The sequence below is a fragment of the Epinephelus moara genome, chromosome 8 (assembly GCF_006386435.1).
Source record: "Epinephelus moara isolate mb chromosome 8, YSFRI_EMoa_1.0, whole genome shotgun sequence".
Lineage (NCBI taxonomy): Eukaryota > Metazoa > Chordata > Actinopteri > Perciformes > Serranidae > Epinephelus > Epinephelus moara.
In genome coordinates, this window is record NC_065513.1 from 29012235 (window position 1) to 29035127 (window position 22893).

Sequence of the window (22893 nt, forward strand, 5' to 3'; positions counted from 1 at the left end):
CCACGGTGGATACATACACATATTACCACACGGTTGTGCATTCACACTGAAATACGCCCGCAAAATTCACACTTACTGCACATATAAATGCACACACCCGCATACACACACTGGCTAAGCTCTAGAGACCTCTTTTAATAGTGTTTGGCTTCTGGGGGATCTGACAGGACCTTGGAGCAGAGGAGAGTTTAAATAGTGATTGCTTTGACGAAAGGAAAGATGACGCCAGAGAAGGAGGGAAGGATGGAGAGAGGGAAGAGGAAAGGGAGGGAGGGAGGGAGGGAGAGAGGGAGGAAAGAAAATATGGATCCAGTAAACGGAGGAGACTGAATGGAGCGAGGGACGAAAACAGAAAAAAAGGGGGTGAGAATGTATAAGCCTGAGCAAATAGTTATTACCAGTCTCTGAAGGGTGGCGGCGTGAGCTGAATAGACTGGGACTTGGAAACCACTGTTACCGGTGGTGATAGGGGACCGCTTCACAGCCCTGCAATCTGACAAAGGCTTAGTAGGTAATGGAAGCAGACCTCCGACGGCAAAAAAACATAGGAGCTTTAGCACGTTATAAGAGCCAAGCATCAGATAAGTCCAAACCCTCTTCAGGTCCAACAAAGTAAACGTTTGAACGTCAAAGATGTTTATCGCACATGATTTGTCAAATGTGGACTAATGTAAACACCTGAACTACAGCCGCACCCGGCGACTGTGGAATATTCATTTAAAGGACGGGACAGCATATTGATTTGCAAGTGTTTAAAGAGTGTATCATTCTGCCTAAAGGCTCGCGAACAAGCTCCTTAGAATAGCGAGCAAAGAGTGTTTTGTCCTTTGGCAAGACACTAAATCTCTCCCAGCTGCCAGGATGCTGTCTTGTCACTGACCTTGTGATTTGACCTCTCTGAGGAGGCACAATTGTAAAGACAAATTTATCCTGAAGTCAGTGAGTCAGCTCCTGTTAACCTAAACAAGGAACATGAGTGTTTGATCCTAAAACAAACTGCACAGGCTAAATGCAAAGCTTACGCAAAGCAGGGAAGTTGGCCTGGAGCTAATTTCTGCAACAAAAAAACAACCCTCAGATATGACAGGCATTCAAGGAAACAAGAAAATAAATGCATACATACACGCACATTCACAAAAGAATGGATACAGGCACTCACACCACATATACAGTACACAGTTTTCTCTTTGGGTTTTGATTATGTGCTCAAAGACAGAGAAGGGGATTTTTGAGCTTCAAACGAGTTGCAACTGAAATAAAATTAGAAAGTAAAAGTTTCCAGGAGGAAGGCAGATTTTCCAGAGATGCTGGGGGTGTCTGGAGAGTGTTTATGCATCGTTCTGCTCCAGCTGAACATAAAATTTGAGGTTCAGATTTTGACGGCCTGATCAAAACAGACAGGCCATATGTCATGGCTTGGGCAAGTTTGCATTGACTGAAAGCAGGGGGAGATGAGTTTGCGTGGGTGTGTGTCTGCATTCGTGTCCTTGGTTGGTGAGGTCATGTGCAGTGTATTGACAAAACACACACATTTGCATACATTCTACACAGATATAAAATGAACTCATATAAGATCCCATTTTTTACTGCAAGCAGCAGCCCAAGCTCTTCATAAGTTCAAACCTAGTTATGATGTTAATGTCTTCTGAACTGAGATTTAAAAGAAAACTTCACCCACAAAAGGATCATTTGTATATCAATTACTCACCGCTTGTTACCTTGAATTGGTGAAGAACACTTTGTTTTTCTCGCCTCCACAGTGAATGGAGAATAAAAAATTGGCCAACAGTCCTCATGAATTGAAGTGAGCATGGTTCAAAATGAACAGCAAAAACATCAGTTCACAAACTCTCACAACTTGAGCAATATAATCCAAGTCTAATGTATCCAGCTATAAGCTCAGTACTTACAAAATACATGCATTTTCACTAAAACGTTAAAAAACTTCCACCTATAAGTAGCACGCACTGAGCACACATGTCTATCAGCTCCACTTGAGCCAAGTTCAAATGCATGCGCTTGCCTAGGCACCAGGCTGAGCATAAAATTGTTTGTACTGACGGTCATTTTGTGGGTGAAGTATTCCCCCACGCAAATTAAGGCCTAGTCCACACGCCCCCATGTACTTCTGAAACCGAAGTTTTTCGGGCTCAGGGTTCCAAAAAAAATTCGTCCACACAAGTGGTGTGATAAAAAAATATGATATCCACACGAAACCACAAAACCCGCTACCAAGTGATGTAATACACATGCCAAAGCAGTAGGTGGCGATGTAACTTCTAACGAAAAGGCCATTTTAACCAGTCAGAAGTCAATACCAAAAATAAAAACAACCCGATCCACAAAAGTAGTGTAGTTGGTGTAGCAACAGGAGTAGCCTCCTTTGTTGGTCGTTCAGGTGCCTCTCCTGTTGAATTAGGTTGAGCAGCTGGATATGCCATCCAAAGAGAGCAGAAAGCACGCTCACAAATAAAGTTAGCACCAGCATGTTTGTTTGGTTTGCCATTTCACTAGCTATTTATCGTCGCTCTGACGTCAAACACTGGAGACAGGTAATAAAATACTGCGGTTATCCAATCTACACGCAACCGCTGGCACCAGAGCCTTCCAAAAACTTCACCCTGGACTCCGGTTTCAAAGACACGCGGTTTTGGGGGCCCAAAAGTGAATAGAATAGAATAGAATAGAATAGAATAATACACAGTTTCAGAAGTATACAGGTCCGTGTGGATTAGGCCTAAGTCACATTATAGCTTGTGAATACTCATTCATACTCAGTAACTGCCAGGTGTAACTGATGTGCAGCTAAATGAAGTAGCTGACAAAGGTAATATTAGCTTGCTAATATCTGACCTGTTTTGATTATAGAGTTTGAGAGGTAATGGGACATAGTCAACATATTTTTTTTTCATTGCACATAAATACCTCAAATCACAAAATATTATGGTAATAGCATCACACTCACTAAATAGCATCCCCTAGGTTAGCATACTCAGAAATTTCCCTTTCATTCTAAACTGCATGAATACTACTATTCACTTATTTCTCGATGGATGCATCGATTGCTAAATAAAATTAAGTAATACCTACACTGATAAAGGATTGACAATTTAAGGGGCTTTTTGCAAAATTTAGAGCATATATGTTGTCTGGACACGGTTCTCAATATGGAGGTTGCTGAGCTGGCAGCTAGTGGTGCTAACTCCATAAACAGTGCTAAACAATGGTAACCGTGCTAACAGAGCTAACTGTATTAGCCTTAGGGGAACTGGAGGGCGGCCGCTACACTTTCTCGGCAACAGTCTCGACATCAGCAATAACTGTCATATGAGCAGTGCAAAATTGAGGTGATAAGCTAGCCAGTGGGATGCACACATGGAATAACAAACACACGTCATTTTCTCCTCAGGATGCCATTATTCCACTATATCTTTGCATAGCAAATAGCGGTTTGCTGCTATATTAATGCGCTGAATGTCACATACAGAACCTTTAAACCTTATTTCTCACTTATCCCCCTGAAACTGTCAGGCATGTTTTATCAGTTATGTTACAGGCTGTGATGCTACAGTTACTTCCTGTTTCACATAGTTGACTGCTTTTGATTAATGGTGCTACAGATGTACTGGCAAAGACATGTCTTAAGTTTAAAAAGTGCAACCTGATTCAGTACATAACTAGTTTAAAACTAGCTAGAGGCGACTAAGAACTTACTGTAGTTAGGACTTAACTTAGTAATTTACAAATAGTTTGTGCAACACAATGCAGGTTCCTCAGTCTGCACTTCTGTTTCTAACCATAGAAGTTGCAAGCAAGCAGCTGGCATATGCAGGCTTTCCAGAGGCTAAACACACACACGCTCACACACACACACACACACACACACTCACTCACACACACACACACACACACACACACATAAGCATATGCATACCAAAACAAAGACAAGGAATAACAATCAGCACAGTATTTGTCCCCAGGAGCTTCTAATACAAACCAGGTGAGCAACAATAGCAGTTAATAACTCCAATTTACTTTGTTATTCAAGTCCCATCACAGAGCACTGTTTAAAATACCAATTTGAAATAGTGAATCAGCCACGCAGCAAAAACGTTTATCCCTGGAGACTAATACACACACAAATACCCCACCAAGCAAATTCAAGCAGACACACAGTCCCCTCCATCCATTTAGCATGCTGCGATACCCGCAATTTCTTTTCTTCTTCTTTGGTAGAAAATGGCCTTCCTCTTTTTCTCCCGCATTCAAAACCCTGGGTAATTTTCTTAATTCTGAACATTTGCATAAAAATGTTCACTTTTGAGGGTCCCCTAACAGAACATGGCTCTAATACGCAATTACTCTCCTCAATAGTGGCGGCTAATTACAGAGGTGTCAGACAAACAGGTAGCAGAACAGGGAGGGGGCCTTCGACACAATGGCTGAGGTGCTAGTCGGCCACATGGGACAGAGCGGCTCAATGGAAAGCAGTAAATTCATTTAGGCTGGCTTCATTAAACCCTGTTCCTTGGGCCCTGCATCACGGTCTCCCCTTTGCTCTCCTGCTCTCCCTGCTCTCATTTGTGGGGCAGCGGATGTGCTGTGGGTAAGAAGGAGGCGATCACACAAATGGTTGCAACGCAGAGGGAACGGGGGGACGCTGCAGGGAGGAAGAGGGAGAGATGGAGGGAGATAAACAGAGCACGGCTACGAGAAGAAGGGAAGGAAGAAGGGAAGTGAGGGAAGGAAGGAAAGGATGGTATCAATAAAGCAGCACAGCAATACAAAAAAAGAACAGAGCAATATTACAGAAAGTGCTGGTGGGATGGAACAAGGGCATGAGGACATGTGCTCATTTGATGATAAAGAAATAAGGCATAAAAGGATGAGCATATAAAAGAATAATTTGGAATATGGCTTTTGTTTTATTCATCTGACCCAGTCTTGCAAAAGCCACAGAGAGCAGAGGAAGAGAAAATTACAGCTTTGGTCCTCAAACACAGGCCAAATGCCAGGTCTCCAGCATGGTGAAACAAGGGCAGCTGAGCCCCGTGGTCTCTTTACCATTTAGATTATACTGGCAACTTTCTGACCCCACAGTATGGATAACCATAATAAGCCACAGCCCCCGCTGTGTACCACCTGTAAGCCAAAGATATTCACAAACAACAACTTGTGCACAGAAACTGTGACCACAAAAGTGTCCGCAAGCACAAAACCAACTGCCCAAAAAGAGAACTCCTCATGTGAACTTTCCACTTCTGCATAGCTTTCTCAGACTCAGTCCAACACCACTGCAAATTTAAACAGGGCGCCCGCTGGGAGGACAATTAATGTCTGTTGTAAAACGGACATTGAGAAGAGGTATGCCATCTCATGAATGGAAAGAATTCACAGTTCTGAATGTAATTTGAAGGCTTGGAGACTTCGGTGAAAGACTTCTGCTCCCCTCAGTGAGGGAACATGGAGCGCTGATGGACGCGCATTTTCACAGTGTAAGTGTCACCATCCTCAGTCTACTGCTTTGGTTCCCGGCCAACGGAGCACTTCATGAGAGCATTTCTTTGCCATTACGCTAGCTACTTGCTCGGTTGACACGCTGATTCTGAGTGACTCAAATCACTTTACACAGGAACCGTACATTGGGCTGCAGGGGGAACATGCACAGCCCGGTGTACAGGCCTCTCTCTGAGGGAGGAGAACCAGCGAGGCTGCCTGAGTAAGAATCACACATAGAGCCTTATAGCCATATGCACTTAAGCACCCATTCACAGGAAAGCGTCTCCAAGTATGCATATCCACTAAGGTTTGGCCACAGACCAAAGTATTCATGCATATGCATTAAGACATGCACAGAAAGACATGCACTTATGTTTCCGGGTGGTGGAGTGAAACTGTAAATATGCAGGACTGACTGAGACTGTATGAAATCATCAATAAAAACACAAAATGATTGTGCTGGAGCAAGCAAGAAAGGTCTTGTAGAAAAAGTCAGAAAACAGGAAGAAAAATACAATTTTTCTTCCCAACTGAGTGAAATTGATTCATCGCAGGAAAAGCATGTTGGAATTTTCTTTTTTTTCCCTGATAAAACAGATAAATCAAACATAAAAATGGTTGTGTGGAATATCTTGCTGTCTGTTCAATATTCAACTCAGCAGAAATTTAACCTTCAGAGGGGAATTACCAGTAATACGAAAAAAACATCAATCCACAAGAACTAGGGAATTGGATAAAAGCTTAAAAATGAGATTGACTCTCAAAACAAAGACATAAAATAAGATCAGGCAGAAAATCAAATGAGAGAAGATCACTCTAAGCAGGGACCTTTTGGAAGATGCACAATCTACTGTACGTGCGTTTTGCATCACTGAACAAAATCATATGCTGTGTTTTTAAAATCATGTTCTTTATTGGCTTCTTCTCTTTCCTCCCGGTCTGGTAAAGAAATAATAATTTCCCAGCCTGACAGAGCAGAGGGTTCACCTAAACACGGGAAAAAAATTTAATTACAGGAAAGACGTATTCGGTCAAAATGTGACCAATAATTTTGCCGTCAAGGGTCAACAATTCGGTTAACATGGATTTTAGCTAAATTTCATTGTCAAGCTCATGACTCACTTTGTGAGATAATAGCGCTCTAAGGTCTGTGCCTAATGTGGCTGCACAGCTGAGAGATGCAGGGTTTCCCATATGATTACATTCAGATGTACCACAAGGTAATTTAAACACTGCCTGAGATAAATTTTTGTTCAGGATTTAGCATGACGCTGTAATGTGACATTCAAAGGTGGCACTTCACATCAATGCAGCTTACAACATCCAAAGAATTAATGCTATTTGAACCAAAGTATTTAACGCTGTGACATCAGGCATTTCTGGTTTTATTAACTACCTCAGTAGTCTGGAATGTGGAAATCAGACGTTTTTTTTAACACATTACAAGCCACCATGACCTGCACTAAAGACGTGTTAGCTGCAAGTCCTTCGTCTCTGAAAGAAGGAGATTAGAGTCTAAGATTACTTAAAGCCTCTTTGAAATCAGCAGCTGTTCAGCTGTTACTGACAGTGCATCAAAAATCAAATCTTATGACTTCCAGGAATGAGAGCAATCCAATCAAATTTAAGAACCTGAAGCAGCAGAGGTGAGCTGGGAAACTTGCCTGAAGAGGCCAGGGTCAAGCCTCTCTGGACTGTACACCAGCAGCACATAAATTAGCTTACTGATAACATATTTTGTTTATTTCATGTTACATATTTTCATCTGACACACACAGGAAGGTGGAGGATGCTGCTGGCCTTGGATCTGTGCCCGAATACAACAGCAGCTCTCACGCTGTTGTAGCCTATAAGCTCCAGCTGCTTGCCTTCATTGTGTCTCTGCGCCGCGCCACAAATGTTCCTCCATCTCCGATACTTATCAAGGCACTGGAGTTTGACGCTGCCATTACTCAAAATTAATAACCACGGCAGCATGTTTATCATAGCACACTTTCACACCCAACCTGCCAGAAATAATCACCTCGGTGTTTGTGTGCGTGACAGAGAGAGAGGGAAAGAAAGAAAGCAAGAGAGACAGAGGAAGAAACACAGAGAGACAACTGGAGGAGAGATGAAGTGTGAAAAAGAGACAGAAGCAAAGAGAATAAAAGCCTGAGACGAAAGACATAACTGAGAGAGAAATGACGAGAAAATCTGCTACATGCATACGTGTGCATCTGCCGTACCTAATCACTCTGCCTCCAATACACCTCGTTGGTTTTCCCCGCACCTTTTCTCACCATCATGTCTGACAACAGGGCAACACTGGCTCTCCTTGTGTATTCACTCTGCTAAGCAGGACTCTAATCTCTGCTGACAGCCAATCTGCTCCGACAACGCAGGTCTGAGTAAATAAAAAAAGAGTCCTGGGTTTTTAATTTACAAATCATGCAAGTGCAAGGTCTGGCCATGAGCTCCCCACTGGAAGGAGAGGGGAAAAAAGCGTGAAATCCTTCGTAGAGGTAGTGTTACTCAAATTGTGGATCTTTGTGCTGTATGTGTGACAATACTAGAGCAGAGAAAGAGAAGTGACAAGGACAGGGGAAGGCCCCTCAGCACCTCTTCTCAAATCTGTAGAGACAGGTGGTGGAGAAACAAGACAAGGACAAATGTCTGTCGGTCGCTGGTCCGGGCTCTGCTGACATTTTCCACGGCATTTAAAAAAAATCCAACAAAAACCAAAAAGAAAAAGAAGAGGAACCTAACAATAGTTGGGCTGGAGGAAAACCTATGTGCAGCGAGCTTACGCAACAGATGCAGACACTTCAAATGACCTCTTATCTAAGGGATTTTCTCACTTTCCCACAGTCTCTTGCTTTCTTCACAGAGACGAACCTTTATGGCTGAACTCAGCAGCCGGTGAGGTCAGACAGAGAATTTGTATCCAGCAGAAACCAGAAATTTGTCCTTTTACCTTTTTTTTCCAGTAGTAACACTCAGCTGATGGCGGTCCCTATTTATGTCAAAAGTGTAAGTAGGTTAAAAGCAGAGAAAGAAAACTCACTTCACACCACAGGCTGTATTCCAAGGTCTATATTTATCAAAGTGTAACAGTGACAGATAAATGGTAAGGAGAAAAATCACTTTTGTTTGGAATAAAAGCTTTTTATCATATTTGACTCATTTAAAAGGTGGAATCTACCCTCTAAAACTGTATTTTGGTGACAGGATGTATGAAACAGAAACAACAAGGTTCAATTTTTCAGCAGAAAACAATTGCAAACGTACCAGCTAGCTTGTCTCACCAGATTTTTAGAGCGTTAAACTTTCCGGGTTAAGTCATCGGTAAAAAAGATTAAGAACTAATTGATTAACAAGTCAAAGGTACACCCTTGTGAATATAAAAAGGTGGACATTAATGACGATCCCAAATTTGCAGTTTCGGAGAGAAACACTCCATCACAAGCTTAAAATTCTGTTACATGAGCTTACAAGAGGCGTACGCAACTTCCAACGCAAAAGTTTTGACCTATGCTTACAAACACTTTGGAGTAGGGAAATTGGTGATGCAGATGGTGAGGTGAAGGCATGCTTGTAGAAATTGTTGAATAATTGTTTAGCACACGCCACGTTTGTCTGTGCGTACATTTTTAGTATGGATCCTACACATTGTTTTATAAATGAGACCCCTAGTTACTCAAGATAATCCACAGACCTTGTTGTGAGCACTTTCATGTAGGAACTATTTTCTTTCTACCAAATTTTACTCGCCAACCATATCGCTACGCAGAAGGAAGCATGCATCTACTAATGGACAAGAGGCTTGTGCTTTTGACAGCACGAGATGGAAACAGAGAAAATAGTATAATAGTAAAATGTATATTTTTGGTGCTTTGAGCACCACAAGCCGAGTGCCATCTAGTTCCATCATATTCAAGAGAAGGCAGACATCTCTCTGGCTGATATCTCCAAACTAAGACAATCTAGACTGATATATATAGCACTACAGGTAAGACGAAAATCTGAATTTTTGATTTTGGGGTGAACTGTCTCTTTAAAACAAGTCGGTTTTAAATTCTAGGTCAACTGTGGGTGAATCCAGCTAATATTGTAGTACATAATATGATTTCTCATTTCCTAAGGGAATTGGCTGTTTATAGTTCAGCCAATTTACTATAATTTCATCCCTATTTGAATGGACGAAGGCTACTTGTTAATTGCTATGGGAGGTTTTACATAAATACAATAACAAGTTTCATTACAAAACTAAATGAAACATTTAAATCACAGAGGCTTTACAGAATAGCATCTCAGTGTGGAGATGTAAGGCTTTTTCAAAACAATGTACAACAAGGCTGGGTCAAATCCTTTGGACTGATTGGCGATACCTTCCTGAGAACACACGTAATCATTTTATCTCGAAGGGTAACTCCTTGACATTGCTGTAAGTAGGAGCAAATCACTTGGTAAATGTTCCAAAGTCTTTACTTTCAGCAAATTTCTTTCTTTTTTTTTTTTTTTACTCTTAAGTTGGCTCTTTAAAGTGTTCTTCAGTGTAACTCTCAGAACTTTGACAAATACAGGCCCTGGTCACCTTCACTGTGGCCAAGCAAAGTAGAGCAACCAACTGTCGTTTGACACGTCGTCGATCATACTGATGTATCATGTATTCATTCGATTTTGGGGTTTAACACTTCTCCAGGCACTGCGGGGTCTGCCAGCTGGCTGCAACAGAGGCTATTTGGAATGAGCTTCCATTGCAGACGCCTCCAAATCCACACGCCTTACAGTTTTAGAGAAGGTGTGTTTCCAAGAGAATGCTTCTCCAATTATTTCCTGCTTTATAAGCTCCTGAAAGTCAGAGAGGGCCCCCGGTCATCCCTCATCTAGTCCGATTTCTGTGTGAGAGGGGACAAAAATGTAGAACAGCCAATTTGGGCTGTGATTTGTGATGCTCGTAAGTGATGGAGATATGCAGAGAATGTTGGCCCGGAGAAAAAAAGCAAAGGAGGAAAAAGGGATGAATATTGATTCCCCTGTTTAAATTAAGCTGTCGGAAAGACTGAGAGTTGAAGAAAGAGAGGGAGAAGGAGAGGGAAAGAACGCTGGGGCTTTTGGGAAATGCGCAACTTCCAACAATACAGATCTCATAAAAGAAATGACTCACTAACTCCACGCATCTGCTTGCAGCAAAGACTACAGGCCATCTGACCAGAGCTTGCTCACAAACACACACACATGCATAGAAGGAGGGGAGATGCGCATAAATCTGCATGTCAACACGGGCCTTGTGTCCAGCAGCTGGGTTAATGTTAGCAGAATAGATGCTGACTCTTTGCTTTGACCAAAACCACTGAGGAGGCTGTACCGCAAACTTTATTGCAACACACTCGCACTTGCACAAACAATGCAAGCATGACAATCACATTAAATCCATGTTTAATCTTTTTTTTCTGGCAGACAAAAACTACAATATACTGTATAGAAAAGAAAAAAAATTACACAAATAACAAATTATACCATAAAATCAACAAAGTCTCCACTGGGAATAACAGGTCTCTCTCGATATAAAAGAACCCTCACACACAGACACAACAAAAACAAACACACAATGATACCAAAATCACAAACACACCATGTGCAAAACACAAAAGCTCTCCGGAGTTTCTGCAAGATGAAAAAAGCAGACACCAAGCGCCCAAAAAATGAAAGAAAACCATTTAACTTTGACACTGTGTTCTCAACTTGGTTCTAAAAAGTGAACGCTGCCATTTGCTCTGCCGTTGCACTTTGATCATGACTCGCTCCCCGTTTTCAAACGCTGTGACATTTGAAAAACACAATCCCGCGTTGGTCTCCTATCATCGCTGGAAGAGGACACAGGGAAATAACAGGGCAGACACTGGCCACCTGCAGCACATCACATCCCGTCTCCCCGAGAAATGACGGTGACCAAAAAATAGGCGTCCTACTGTCCCAATCTGCCTGTCGGACTGTGACGATGGGAAGTCCATATTTGGTCATCATTTCTGCCTCTCCTTACGCTGAGATGCTGTTTTCGGCCATTACAGAGGAAGATAAGGGGAGCCAGAGGACGCTGTGTTTATTTTTTATTTTTCTTAAAGATGAGAGACGAGCGGAAAGAAAAAGAGAAGCAGGGACGAAAAAATGACTGAAGTACTTTACCTCCCACGGAGCTCTATCTCTCCAATTGCCCCTTGTAGGGGGACAAATTGATCCTGGAAATAAGGGGTCATTTCCTCTGCCTGTTTACCTGTTCACAGCACACTGTCATCAGTTTGAAACACGCACACGAAAGCTGACCCAGCTGTGCCCTCACAGAGCTAATGTGAGGGAGGGTTGAGTCATTCTGGTCTTCACGGTGACAACAACTGTGTGTGTGTGTGTGTGTGTGTGTGTGTGTTCGCTGGCTTCTCCAACAGCAGTGACCCCAATGCCCTTTGACTCTTTGAACTTTGAGCCAAATAAACCTCCTTCAACCTCTCTCTCTCTCTCTCTCTCTCTCTCTCTCTCTGAGGAAATACACCGACAGCCTGCGTGTAGCCGAGAAACCATCATCGATAAAATCTCCCATTTTAAACAGCCTCTCAGGCTCTTCAGGTGACTCACTGGAGCGTGTGTCCCTGCTCATACTGGTGTGTGTGTGTTCACTATTTAGATGTTATCAATTCTGATTCAGATTCTGCTTATTGATTCAGGTTCTTATCAAATCATGGTCCCACTTATTCTCATATTACTGGAGTAAAAAAAAAGTGCACAAAAAAGGGCTTAAATAACAACACTACTAAAACTCCGAGTGTGTCACGTAGACACTATCCTACCTCATACTTCAACCATCACCCTTCTCTGTCACCTCAATCTCCCTTAAGGTCTTACCTCTGTGAACCAGGCTCTCTGTCTCTCTTTTGCTCTGTCACACACAAATGGGTTTTTCCATTATGGGGGGGTAGTCCTGCCGAGCAACGCTGTGAGGAGCAACGAGCAGGCAAGCCGCATTGGCACAACTCAGTGTGGGTTTCTCCGGGTACTCTGGCTTCCTCCCACAGTCCAAAAACATACAGGCTAGGTTAATTGGTGACTCTAAATTGTCCGTAGGTGTGAATGTGAGTGTGAATGGTTGTCTATCTCTATGTGTCAGCCCTGTGATAGTCTGGCGACCTGTCCAGGGTGTATCCCACCTCTCACCCAATGTCAGCTGGGATAGGCTCCAGCCCTGCGACCCCAAACAGGATAGGCAGTTATGGAAAATTAATGAATGAATAACCAGAGCACCACATGTTTTCTCTATGTTGGTGCAAACCGTGAGCTTATCTTTAATATATACATCCATAATATACTGCTGCAATTCATTGCATGTTGGAAATCGATAATTCCGTATTGGTATTCCTGACTTCCAATCGGAATGCTCAGTGAATCTGCTCAGGTAAACATGGATACCCGCAGCAAACTGATGTTTGTATGACAAGTCTCTTTGCTTCACAGGCATCTGCAGAGGACCTACATCAATTACCACAACGCCATTAGCGAAGAGAAACGGTGTATGAAATTAGTCAATTGTCTTGCTGGTCTTTGTTCATTAAAATAACAACAATTCAAAACTGTGTAAACGGGTGCTGAGCATAATAGAGTGAACCAACAAAGCCAATAGCATAAAGTTGTTGTGTGCATTCTGTTTGTGTGGACAAAGGAGATACTCATGCTTGCATGGACTTCTATCAAGCACAAATCAACTGAATAGAAATGGAAATGGCAGCTACAACACTGTTACAGCATGTTTCATAAAACAACTTCATAAAACACAACATAAAGTAAAGTAAGTGATGAAAAGGTCATTCTGCTTAGTTTACTGTGTGTGCCGCCAGGTTGCTGTAATATCAGGTGTGTTTATGTTGGTGAACTCGGATTTATAATCATAAATGTAAATGCTTTTCAAAACAAAGTTACACAGTGCTTGGTCACCCTTGGTTTTCAGCCCAGACTGTGGAATGGCCAGCAGAACCTTGGCTGAGCACCTCAAGTAACGACCAAGCACGTACGGACATGGATACTGCCCAAGTTTCCAACCTGCAATTCTGACTTGAATGACCATTCCATTGCACTTTTTCATGTCTGAGGTATTTTTTTTTAGTTCCAAGTACAATGGATTACACCATAACCAAAGACAACACATCTCCACCTTCTCCCAAGGCACAAAAATGGAGCCAAAATATCCTGGATGCAGGCACTGCCATCTTGCATTGGTGACATTATATGGAGCTAGCAGGAATCATGAAGTGGAGCAGCAGTAAGTTCCCAATCTAATATCCAGCCGCGTCACTGATCATGAGCACGACTGACACACACAGCTGTCAATCATGATGCCACACCCCTGTTTTACAGCATCAAATAACTAATTAAAACCTACCTTATCAGAAACATGAGCACCTGAACATACATTAGCGTGTTATGAACTATATAATTTGGCAGAACCATTTTTGGGAAAATTTTATTTGACATGACTTTTTTAGTATGGCCCATGCTCCATCCGCTAACATGGAGGAGGTGGGGCTTATGACCTGTACAGCAGCCAGCCACCAGGTAGAGATGTTTTGGCTTCACTTGTAGGGAGCTGTCATGCCGTCCATCTTCATATACAGTCACTGGATTTAACCAACACCATCCTATGCCTTTGTTGTACTGATGCATTGATGTTGTGACTCTTCAAAGGCCCCTCCCTCTCTTCACTTGCATATGGTAATATACTCTTGATCCAATCCCATATCTGCAACGACATGACTCTGTTGAGGCTAGCAAGCAAGACCACAGCAACGCAGCTCAGTTAGGCCCTGCTGTGAGGCTGTGCTTCTTAGTGGGAACATGTCATCACGGCTCGGCTTGGCTTGGCTTGGCTTGGCTTGGCCCAGCGCAGCTAAAGCCGACCAGCCCTGTGGAAAACCTCTAAAAGACACACACACCTCCGCATATGCCTCCTTCACGTTAAGACGACCACCCAGCCAGTTTCTCCCTTTAAATAACCCCCCTGTCCTCCTCTCTGCTCTGAGCTGTGTGACTGTAAAGTGTAACAATAAAGCAGCTTATGACTGGAGGCTTTTATTTGCTCTGAGTCCTTGAGCAGCAGTCAGCATGTACACAATACACACACACATACACACACAGGTCTGCAGGTCCAGGGGGCCGGACAGAGAAAATGGCCCTGCATTACTTTTGCTGGAATTTTAAAACTCATCCTCTGGGAGGGATGGGGAGGAGTGCAGCATCAGAGCAGCAAGCATGTAAGACTCCTCAGCAGACTGTCCACCTCGGCCTTTCACTCCCTGACTATCTCTGCTTTATACATAAGCCAACAATACACCAACTGTATGCTGCCATGCACACACAACATGCTAGCTTTATCTCCCACAAAGGCTGCAACACACACACACACACCATTTTATATTCCAATATTCCCACAGGTGATCCAGACAAATCCAGTCAGACACACATACACCTCTAGCCCCTGAACCAATGCAGTAAATATCATTATAGAATCAATGCAGCATTGAATCAATCGAGGCTGTGCCTGTGCCTGTGCCTGTGCCTGTGCCTGTGCCTGTGCGTTTGCATGTGTATGTGTGAGTGTGTGTGCGTGCGCACATGTTATAAAGGGAAGAAGTTGATAACACCATGTGCTCCTGTGAGGATTTCACCAAACTCCATGTTTTTTGATTGAAAGGAGGCAGGTAAGGTATTACCATAACCTTCCCACCACATGTCTGCTGTTAACTCAATAATGCAAGAATAATTTCACACATGCACACACACGCGCACACACATACATCCATTGTTGCTATGCACCATGGTAAATTCAATATTGTGTTCACACTCCTAAGCCAGAGTGGGAGTACAGTCGGCAGAGAAGCCACAGCCTTAGCTGTAAATCAATAGATTAAATAGAAACGTATGAATAAAACACAAGATAATAAATAAAAGAGGAGATGGTTTACTCTTGCTGTCATATTCTGTACAGGTTCCTTTCCATTTGAGAGAGAAAGGGAGAGAGAAAAGAAATGACGTGGGAGCAGAAAGAAAGATGACCATGGAGACAGAAACAAAGAAGAGAGAAGTTCTTGCTGTCCTTTCAATGTGTGTTTTAAATTCTTATAACTGTCCTTCCTCATGCGAGAGTTTGCATGCTAGCATAAGGACTCTATCTAACTTAGTACATTTTGTACGATATTTTTAAAGTATTTGAATGTGTGCACAATATACAGACATGTGACCTTCTGTAAACATCTGTACTAAACATGTAGCTTTGACTTACGAGGCCGATGTGTGTCAAACAAGCAAAGAATTTGATCATCTGTGAAGCTTGTCAGTAATTATCTCAAATATGCTTCAGCGCCAAAAGTTCGTGAGCGTGTCCGTGTGTATAGTTTGTGTGAAGGGCCATAAAAATCCTTGACTGACTGAACTAAACTGTTCAATAAACTTTAATTCCTGCCCATGATTATGATGATTCTTAACACTAAGAAGTTCCAGTGGCCATGGAATTGGTCACAATGTTAGGGGTGTGCGTGTGTGTGTGTGTGTGTGTGTGTGTGTGTGTGTGTGTGTGTGTGTGTGTGTGTGTGTGTATGTGTGTGCAATGGTTACANGTGTGTGTGTGTGTGTGTGTGTGTGTGTGTGTGTGTGTGTGTGTGTGTATGTGTGTGCAATGGTTACATGAAGCTTTGTGTTGTTGAAATGTTTTTTATTAAGCAGCATGTGTGAGTTTATCTTCTGTGGAACTAAAGGACAGAGTCAAGAACAAATTTCCCTGCAAGGACATTAACGTAAATCTTTTGTTGTTATAAATCACATCGTGTATATCAATGTTGAATGCATGTCCTTCCTTATAAAATATTTGCAAAGCCAGTTTATTTAAAACTTTGAAACCTCTATGGTTTAGATCCATGTTAAGATAAGTTAGTAGTTTTCTTCTTCCCTGCTTTTATTTGTACATTTTTCACAGTGTCACCACTACCAATAGTTTATCAGTCACGTGAAACAATCAAGAAGGTGTATAATGTTTCCTGCGTGTGTAGCTTTACATTCGTATGCATGTGCATAAGATTCAAATAAAACGAGGACCCACACATAAAAGCATTGCTCCATAGTGCTACTGTTGTTCAAAAACTCTACGGTGTGCCTTTAAAGAAGTTACACTGAAGGATCTCAAAATCTAGCACCTACTAAAGACAAAAGCATATCTGTGAATATTATTTTGATGCCAGAGAAGCAACTTTTACCTCTCATTAATCAATAAAAGCTTTCTCCCCATGAAAAGATAATAAAATATGACTAATCAATGATTCTCTGCCAACTAAGACCCCAAAGAGCCATTAGTCAAATGATAAGATGGGCCCCACGACACACTGGACTTGTTTTATTTATTTTAAGTATTGGCAAAAACATTAGTACTGGATTTATCATAATACCCCTGATGGATTATAAAACTTTGAGCAGATACTACTAAACATTTTTCTTTTTGAAATTGTCTTTTTAAGGCTTCTATTGCAAATCTGACTGTCCAAAAAGGGAGGGCTTCTTTTTTTACATATATGATTTATTTAGAAGTTTTTCTTGTCTTGTACACAAACTGGGTTAGGTCAGTGGTTATGTAGTGGGTGGGATAACCCAATGAGCATCAGTTCGTGTGATACTGATCTATATAGAAATAGTTACTTGACATACCTGTCGTTGATGCTCCAGTTGAGGCAGAGGTTGAGGGAACTGAGGTTGTGACATTTCCTCACCACCTCCATCACCGTCTCGTTGTTGAGCTCTGAGATGTGCCGCAGGTCCAGGACACTCAGGTTTCGTAGCTACAAGAGACAACCAACACAAAGAACATTTCAATGATTCAAACCGGTTAAATTCATACAGATAGCTAGCTGCACAGCACATACAATCAAATAACAATGCTCATTTTTAAAGCAACTAAATCAGTGGTTCCCAACTGGTCCAGCCACGGGGTCCAGATTCCTCCTCAGTCATCAGTTCAAGGTCCACACAGTTTCATATATTCAGTGTCATACTTGCATTTGGACATGTCTTCAAGCTAGTTTGCTGTCTCTGTCAAGTAGCTGTGCATTAGTAACTCACTCTACAGCAGGAAACAGCACTTCACAATAAAAGCTCTGTGCCGGAAATTCACTATACTTAAAAATAAAGTTTGTTTTTGACAAACTTGACACATTTGCAAGTCACTTTTGGTCCATTCAGAATGGACCTGTGACCCACTTTTGGACTGCTACCCACCAGTTGGGAACCACTGAACTAAATCACATGTAGGTATCCATTTTTGTAGTCAAAAATAATGTCAACATGTTTTTTTTAAGTGTTTGGTAAAAAAAAAAAAAAAAAAGTATTATTAAAGGAAGAATGGTATTCTGTTGGATTAATGCAAAACACGTTCCTGCAGCTTAAGGCAAGTTATATTTTTAAGTTTTTAAAACTATTTTAATGCCACTCAGAATAAAATTTAAGACCAATTTTACAATTACCAAAATTTAAGAGTAAAAAACATAAACCGACATCAATTACTTGGGAGTAAGGGACATTATGCCCAAATGTTGGGTTTTCTTGGCAATTTTGTGTGTCTCACTCTGCATTTAAGATTCCACTGCCCTGATTTCCATTGTGCTGACATTTTGCATAAAACTCACAAAGCCTTGTACCTGTTTTGGCCATGCCGTGAAATCTTGTTTAAATAGCCAATTGTAGCAGAAAGCTGCTTTGAGTATCCCAGTCAGAAACAAAATATGAGTGCTGTTGTTTCCAATAATCTGATCTGCATGACATTAATGCAAGAGGCATTCAGTGATTTAGAAAATTAGATTATCCCAAATATTTTGAGAATTTAAAGTGTAACAAAAGATTAAAAAAACATGTCTTTTAAGACTTTTAAAAGATTGATTTCAAACATTTTACAACCAATGAAGGTCTTTTTTTTTTAGATAAATGAATTCAATGCCTTTTAAGACTTTGTAAGGATCCACAGGAACCCTTTAGATGGCAACACCATGAAAAAAAAAATATATATATCAGTGTCTCCCTTTTTGGCTTCTCATTCTTCTTCTTCTTCTCATTCAGGAAAACACAGGCCAAGTGGTTTACAGGGCAAAGATGTAGGCTGGAGCAGACAAAATAAAATACAATTTCATTTCAGTTGGACTTTAACAAAGTAAAATCCAGCACTCACACTTTATCTCTTTCACACAAACAGATATACAGGAAACACAATTTCCTTTCTGTTCATGAAGGAACCAGCAGTTGATTTGTTATCACGAGCAAAGCAAAAAGAGGAGACTACAGGAAGAGAAATATTTGGTGAAAGCGCGTATGGTATATACACAAGCTGAATTACATGGATAGTCTTGATGTATCCCCGAGAAATGTGGAAAACATCTTTCCACACACTGAGTAAACTTGTATACTGCCACATGTACTGGGGAAAAAAATAGCATGAATGCAGAATAAAACCTAACAAGGCAGATAAATTATAGAAAATTGCTTGCTGTTACTGTTTATCATTCTGTGCCTGCGTGCCTGGTGTGAGGGGTTATGAGCCAATATGAGCATTCACTTTCCCTCTTCCTTTCATCTCTCCGACTTTCAATAATCCCTCTTTCCGATCTGAATACTTTATAAGAGGGGGTTTAGATTAATCCTCCAGTCAAAATCTCTACTTCCTGACACACTCTTAGAAACCCACACTGACACACTGTTCAACAAGCGTTCCTGCTCACTGAAAATTACCAAAAGGCTTTTCAAGTTACAGCACAGGTGTATTTTCTCTGATACATACTCAGAACTATTTAAGGCACAGGTGCATGCACACACATACGCGCTCACACTCACACACACACACACACACACACACACACACACACACACACACACGCCGGGGATGCAAGATAATAGAGGTATGATATTCCGGCCAGCCGCAAGGGAGGCAGGGAGGTAAATGTCAGGGCCAAGGCTAAAGAGAAAACAAGCTTACAGTTGGTGTTAAGATCACTGAGCACTATTGTCGGCTCCATAGGCATGACATATACCTACCAGCGTGAAGACACACGGGGGGAACGGATAAGGACCGAGGCTCGCTGGGTGAAGTAAGCACACATGTAAACACTCCTCCCTGTCCCCACATACCGAGAATCAAAACACAGAGACTCGTACACCCACCGCAAACAAACAACGGTGAGCATGTGATGCTGCACTGCGCTGAAGGTAATAAAAAAGGCTTTCAAAACCTTTACCTCTGTCTACCTGCTCCGTTTGTCTCCCCCCGTTCTCATGTAGCCTGTGGCTTTTTTTGTCACTCCTCAGGAGAAAATTGGATCCACACCTCTTGTGATAAAAGGTCTGCTTGGGCATGAAATAAACATGAAACAGATTTTGTTTGTGGCACCTATACTGTGAAGACACGCTCAGATATACTAATGAAATAAACATTAAACAGCTTGTGCGTGCAAAGACGGTTCACGAATGCAGCAGTGATCACCGGGGACAGCTAAACTGACATGATAAACAATGGTACTTAATGAAAGGGGGGAGAAAACTTAAATGTGTGAATTGACGTACACATGCACGCATACGAGCAGATGCTCAGAAACGCACATGAACCCAAGCGTACAGACACACACACACTGTCATTTGCCCGTGTGGCCGGTGTTGGATCGAAGTGCTAAATTATTCATGTGGAATTAGACTGATCTGTGTGCATGTGTGTGTCCGTGTGTGTGTGTGTGTGTGTGTGTGTGTGTGGTGTCACTGTTTGCACAACAAAGGCAGTGCAAAAATCAAACTGGATGCAGGCAAAGTGACCACTACCTTTAATATTCATAGCAACAGACATCCACTCACGCTGTCAAAAAAATAGCAATCACCAGCTCACACATCCTCACACTTTTACTCTGTCGCTCCCTCTCTCACACACACACACTCTCTAACACACACACACAGTTATTTGCATTCAGTATTTATGGTTATTGAGCCTGGAGTAAATTTAAAAGCCCCCACATCAAAAGTAGTATTTGTTCTCCAAATCTTCAAAACTGCTTATGTCTGCTATAGTAGAATTCTTACTACAACCAATAGCAACTGTTTCATTGATGTGGATATCCAATGAGAAACCAGGCCAACCAGCATGAGTTTTCATTGGCTGAGAGTGCAGCTAGGTTGAAGAAAATGTGAAAATTTAGCAGATGTCTGCATGAAAGGGAAGAGGCAGAGTCACGGCTGAGACTGTAACTTTGCTAATCCATCTGTAGAGAAACCACCGCAGAGAAAATAAATTCCACAGTTTCGCAGACATCTGCCGAAAGCAAAAATATCTCTCCAAATCCCTGAAATGAAAAGTCACACACACACACACACATATACACACACACACACACACACACACACACACACACACACACACACACACACAAAAAAGGCAACCTCTTAGTAATTAGTCACACCTCCAGAATGTGACAGGCCACAGTGCCAGTGTTTGTTTTCTCATAGTTGACAGATTATCATAATTTGACTCATAGGTGAAAGGTTTTAATGCTCCCAATCTCATTTAATCATTTCCACTCATAATACAGCTTATTTTCTCCTCATGTGTTTCTGCGATCCGAGAATAAACAGGCACGAAAAGAAAAATAAATGGAGAGAAATGAGGAGGAGGGGACGCGAAGGCTTCAGACGGAGAGGAAGACAAAGCGAGTGATTCACGCAGCACAGAGAGAGAAGAGGAAAGACGGGAACAGAGGAAAAAAGTGAAACAGAGTGAGGAGAGCGAGTGAGAGAGGAAAGGAGCGACAGAATGGAGAGCAGGGGATTTGGTGAGGGGGTTCGGCAGGTTTTTCTTCCTCGTTGGCTGAGGTCTGTAACCAGGCAGAGTTTGTCTCGTCTCCTATGAGTTGGCAGCTTCACCTGGATAATTATTCATGCTGTTCATAAAAACAGTGAAACCTGCAGAATCCAGCTGCTCTGAGGCCAGCGTGTCGTCCCCGCCCCGTGAACACACATGCACGGCACAGAAATTAGGTCTGAATACATGAATATTCCAGTGACTGTGCACACACATGTTCACAAGCACAGAAACAGTCGTGAAAAGTAACTATGTACATGGACTCAATAACTGTAGTTCGTAAACCTGAACTTTGCATGAGTATTTTCCATTGTATGTATTATTGAGTATTCTTTTTTTACCACATTACCCAACATTATATGAAGCTGTAGTAGTTAGCTCCAGCTTGACCAGATAAAAAACTTTTTTTTTTTAAAATGACTATCACACTCTCTGTGCTTTTANACTATGTACATGGACTCAATAACTGTAGTTCGTAAACCTGAACTTTGCGCGAGTATTTTCCATTGTATGTATTATTGAGTATTCTTTTTTTACCACATTACCCAACAGTATATGAAGCTGTAGTAGTTAGCTCCAGCTTGACCAGATAAAAAACTTTTTTTTTTTTAAAATGACTATCACACTCTCTGTGCTTTTATTTTGAGCACATTTTGTTGCAAACACTTCTGTACTTCAAGCAACATCTGGGATGCAAAATTTTGTAATAACGTATCATCATTAGGGTTGGACCCAAATATTCAGCTATTAGGATATCGGTTCATTGGGTAAGTATTTGTTTTTTAATTTTGGGATTCTAAATTTGTTGCTTATTTGTTTGTTTGTTTGTTACAAATCTTAAATTTATTGGCGCTAGCAGGCTGTCATACAGCAGCAGCAGCTAACATTAGACACAGTCGATAAACAGTCCAGACAACCTCACACTGAAACCACAGCAGCATTACAGTCGTTCAACCCTTTTAGTGTTGTAGCAGTATTGTTGTTGCTGTTGTTATTGCTGCGATAACTTGATGTTGTGTTGTCTCGCTATGGTTATTGCTGAAGCCGCTGTGTCATGAATATGTTCTATTTTGTAATTGGGTTTTTTATACAATAGAGAATAATTTCTCTGCTTCCTGCCCAGGGACTACAGATGAAAATTAGCTTATAGCAAAGTAGCTGTGCACTGTCTCTGTTAAATAAATAAAATAAACTACTTTCAGGTCACGTTAGCCATGTGATGCTAACAATTAGCCATGTTACCGTGCGTGTGTGTGGACGGGCTATCCCCAACTGTCTCTGGCGCAGGTTCACACTCCTGCAGCAGTCTTATAATTACCAGGGAGAGAGAGAGAGAGAGAGCGACTGCAGGGCAAGGAGGGCTTAGCCAATCAATATGCTGCATGCTGCTATACAATGAAATAAGATTTTAGTTATTTTAAATAGCAAATAAATTAAAAAAAAACCAGAAAGCCAGGTTCAACAGCACCCCAGGCCAGCCAAAGCTTCAAATATTTGCTGTTGGT

General features: G+C 41.7%; 1 protein-coding gene across 2 annotated transcripts in view; it reads right to left on the reverse strand.

The window, feature by feature from the left end:
* Window positions 1-22893, reverse strand: part of fbxl17 (F-box and leucine-rich repeat protein 17) — a 289004-nt gene that overhangs the window by 156184 nt on the left and 109927 nt on the right. For both annotated transcript variants that reach the window (XR_007570352.1, XM_050050910.1), the window contains exon 8: window positions 17215-17345. Coding sequence is in view for 1 of the 2 variants with exons in the window: in XM_050050910.1 (XP_049906867.1) it covers window positions 17215-17345 (131 nt within the window). In the remaining variant the exon portion in view is untranslated. The remainder of the gene's footprint in view (window positions 1-17214; window positions 17346-22893) is intronic.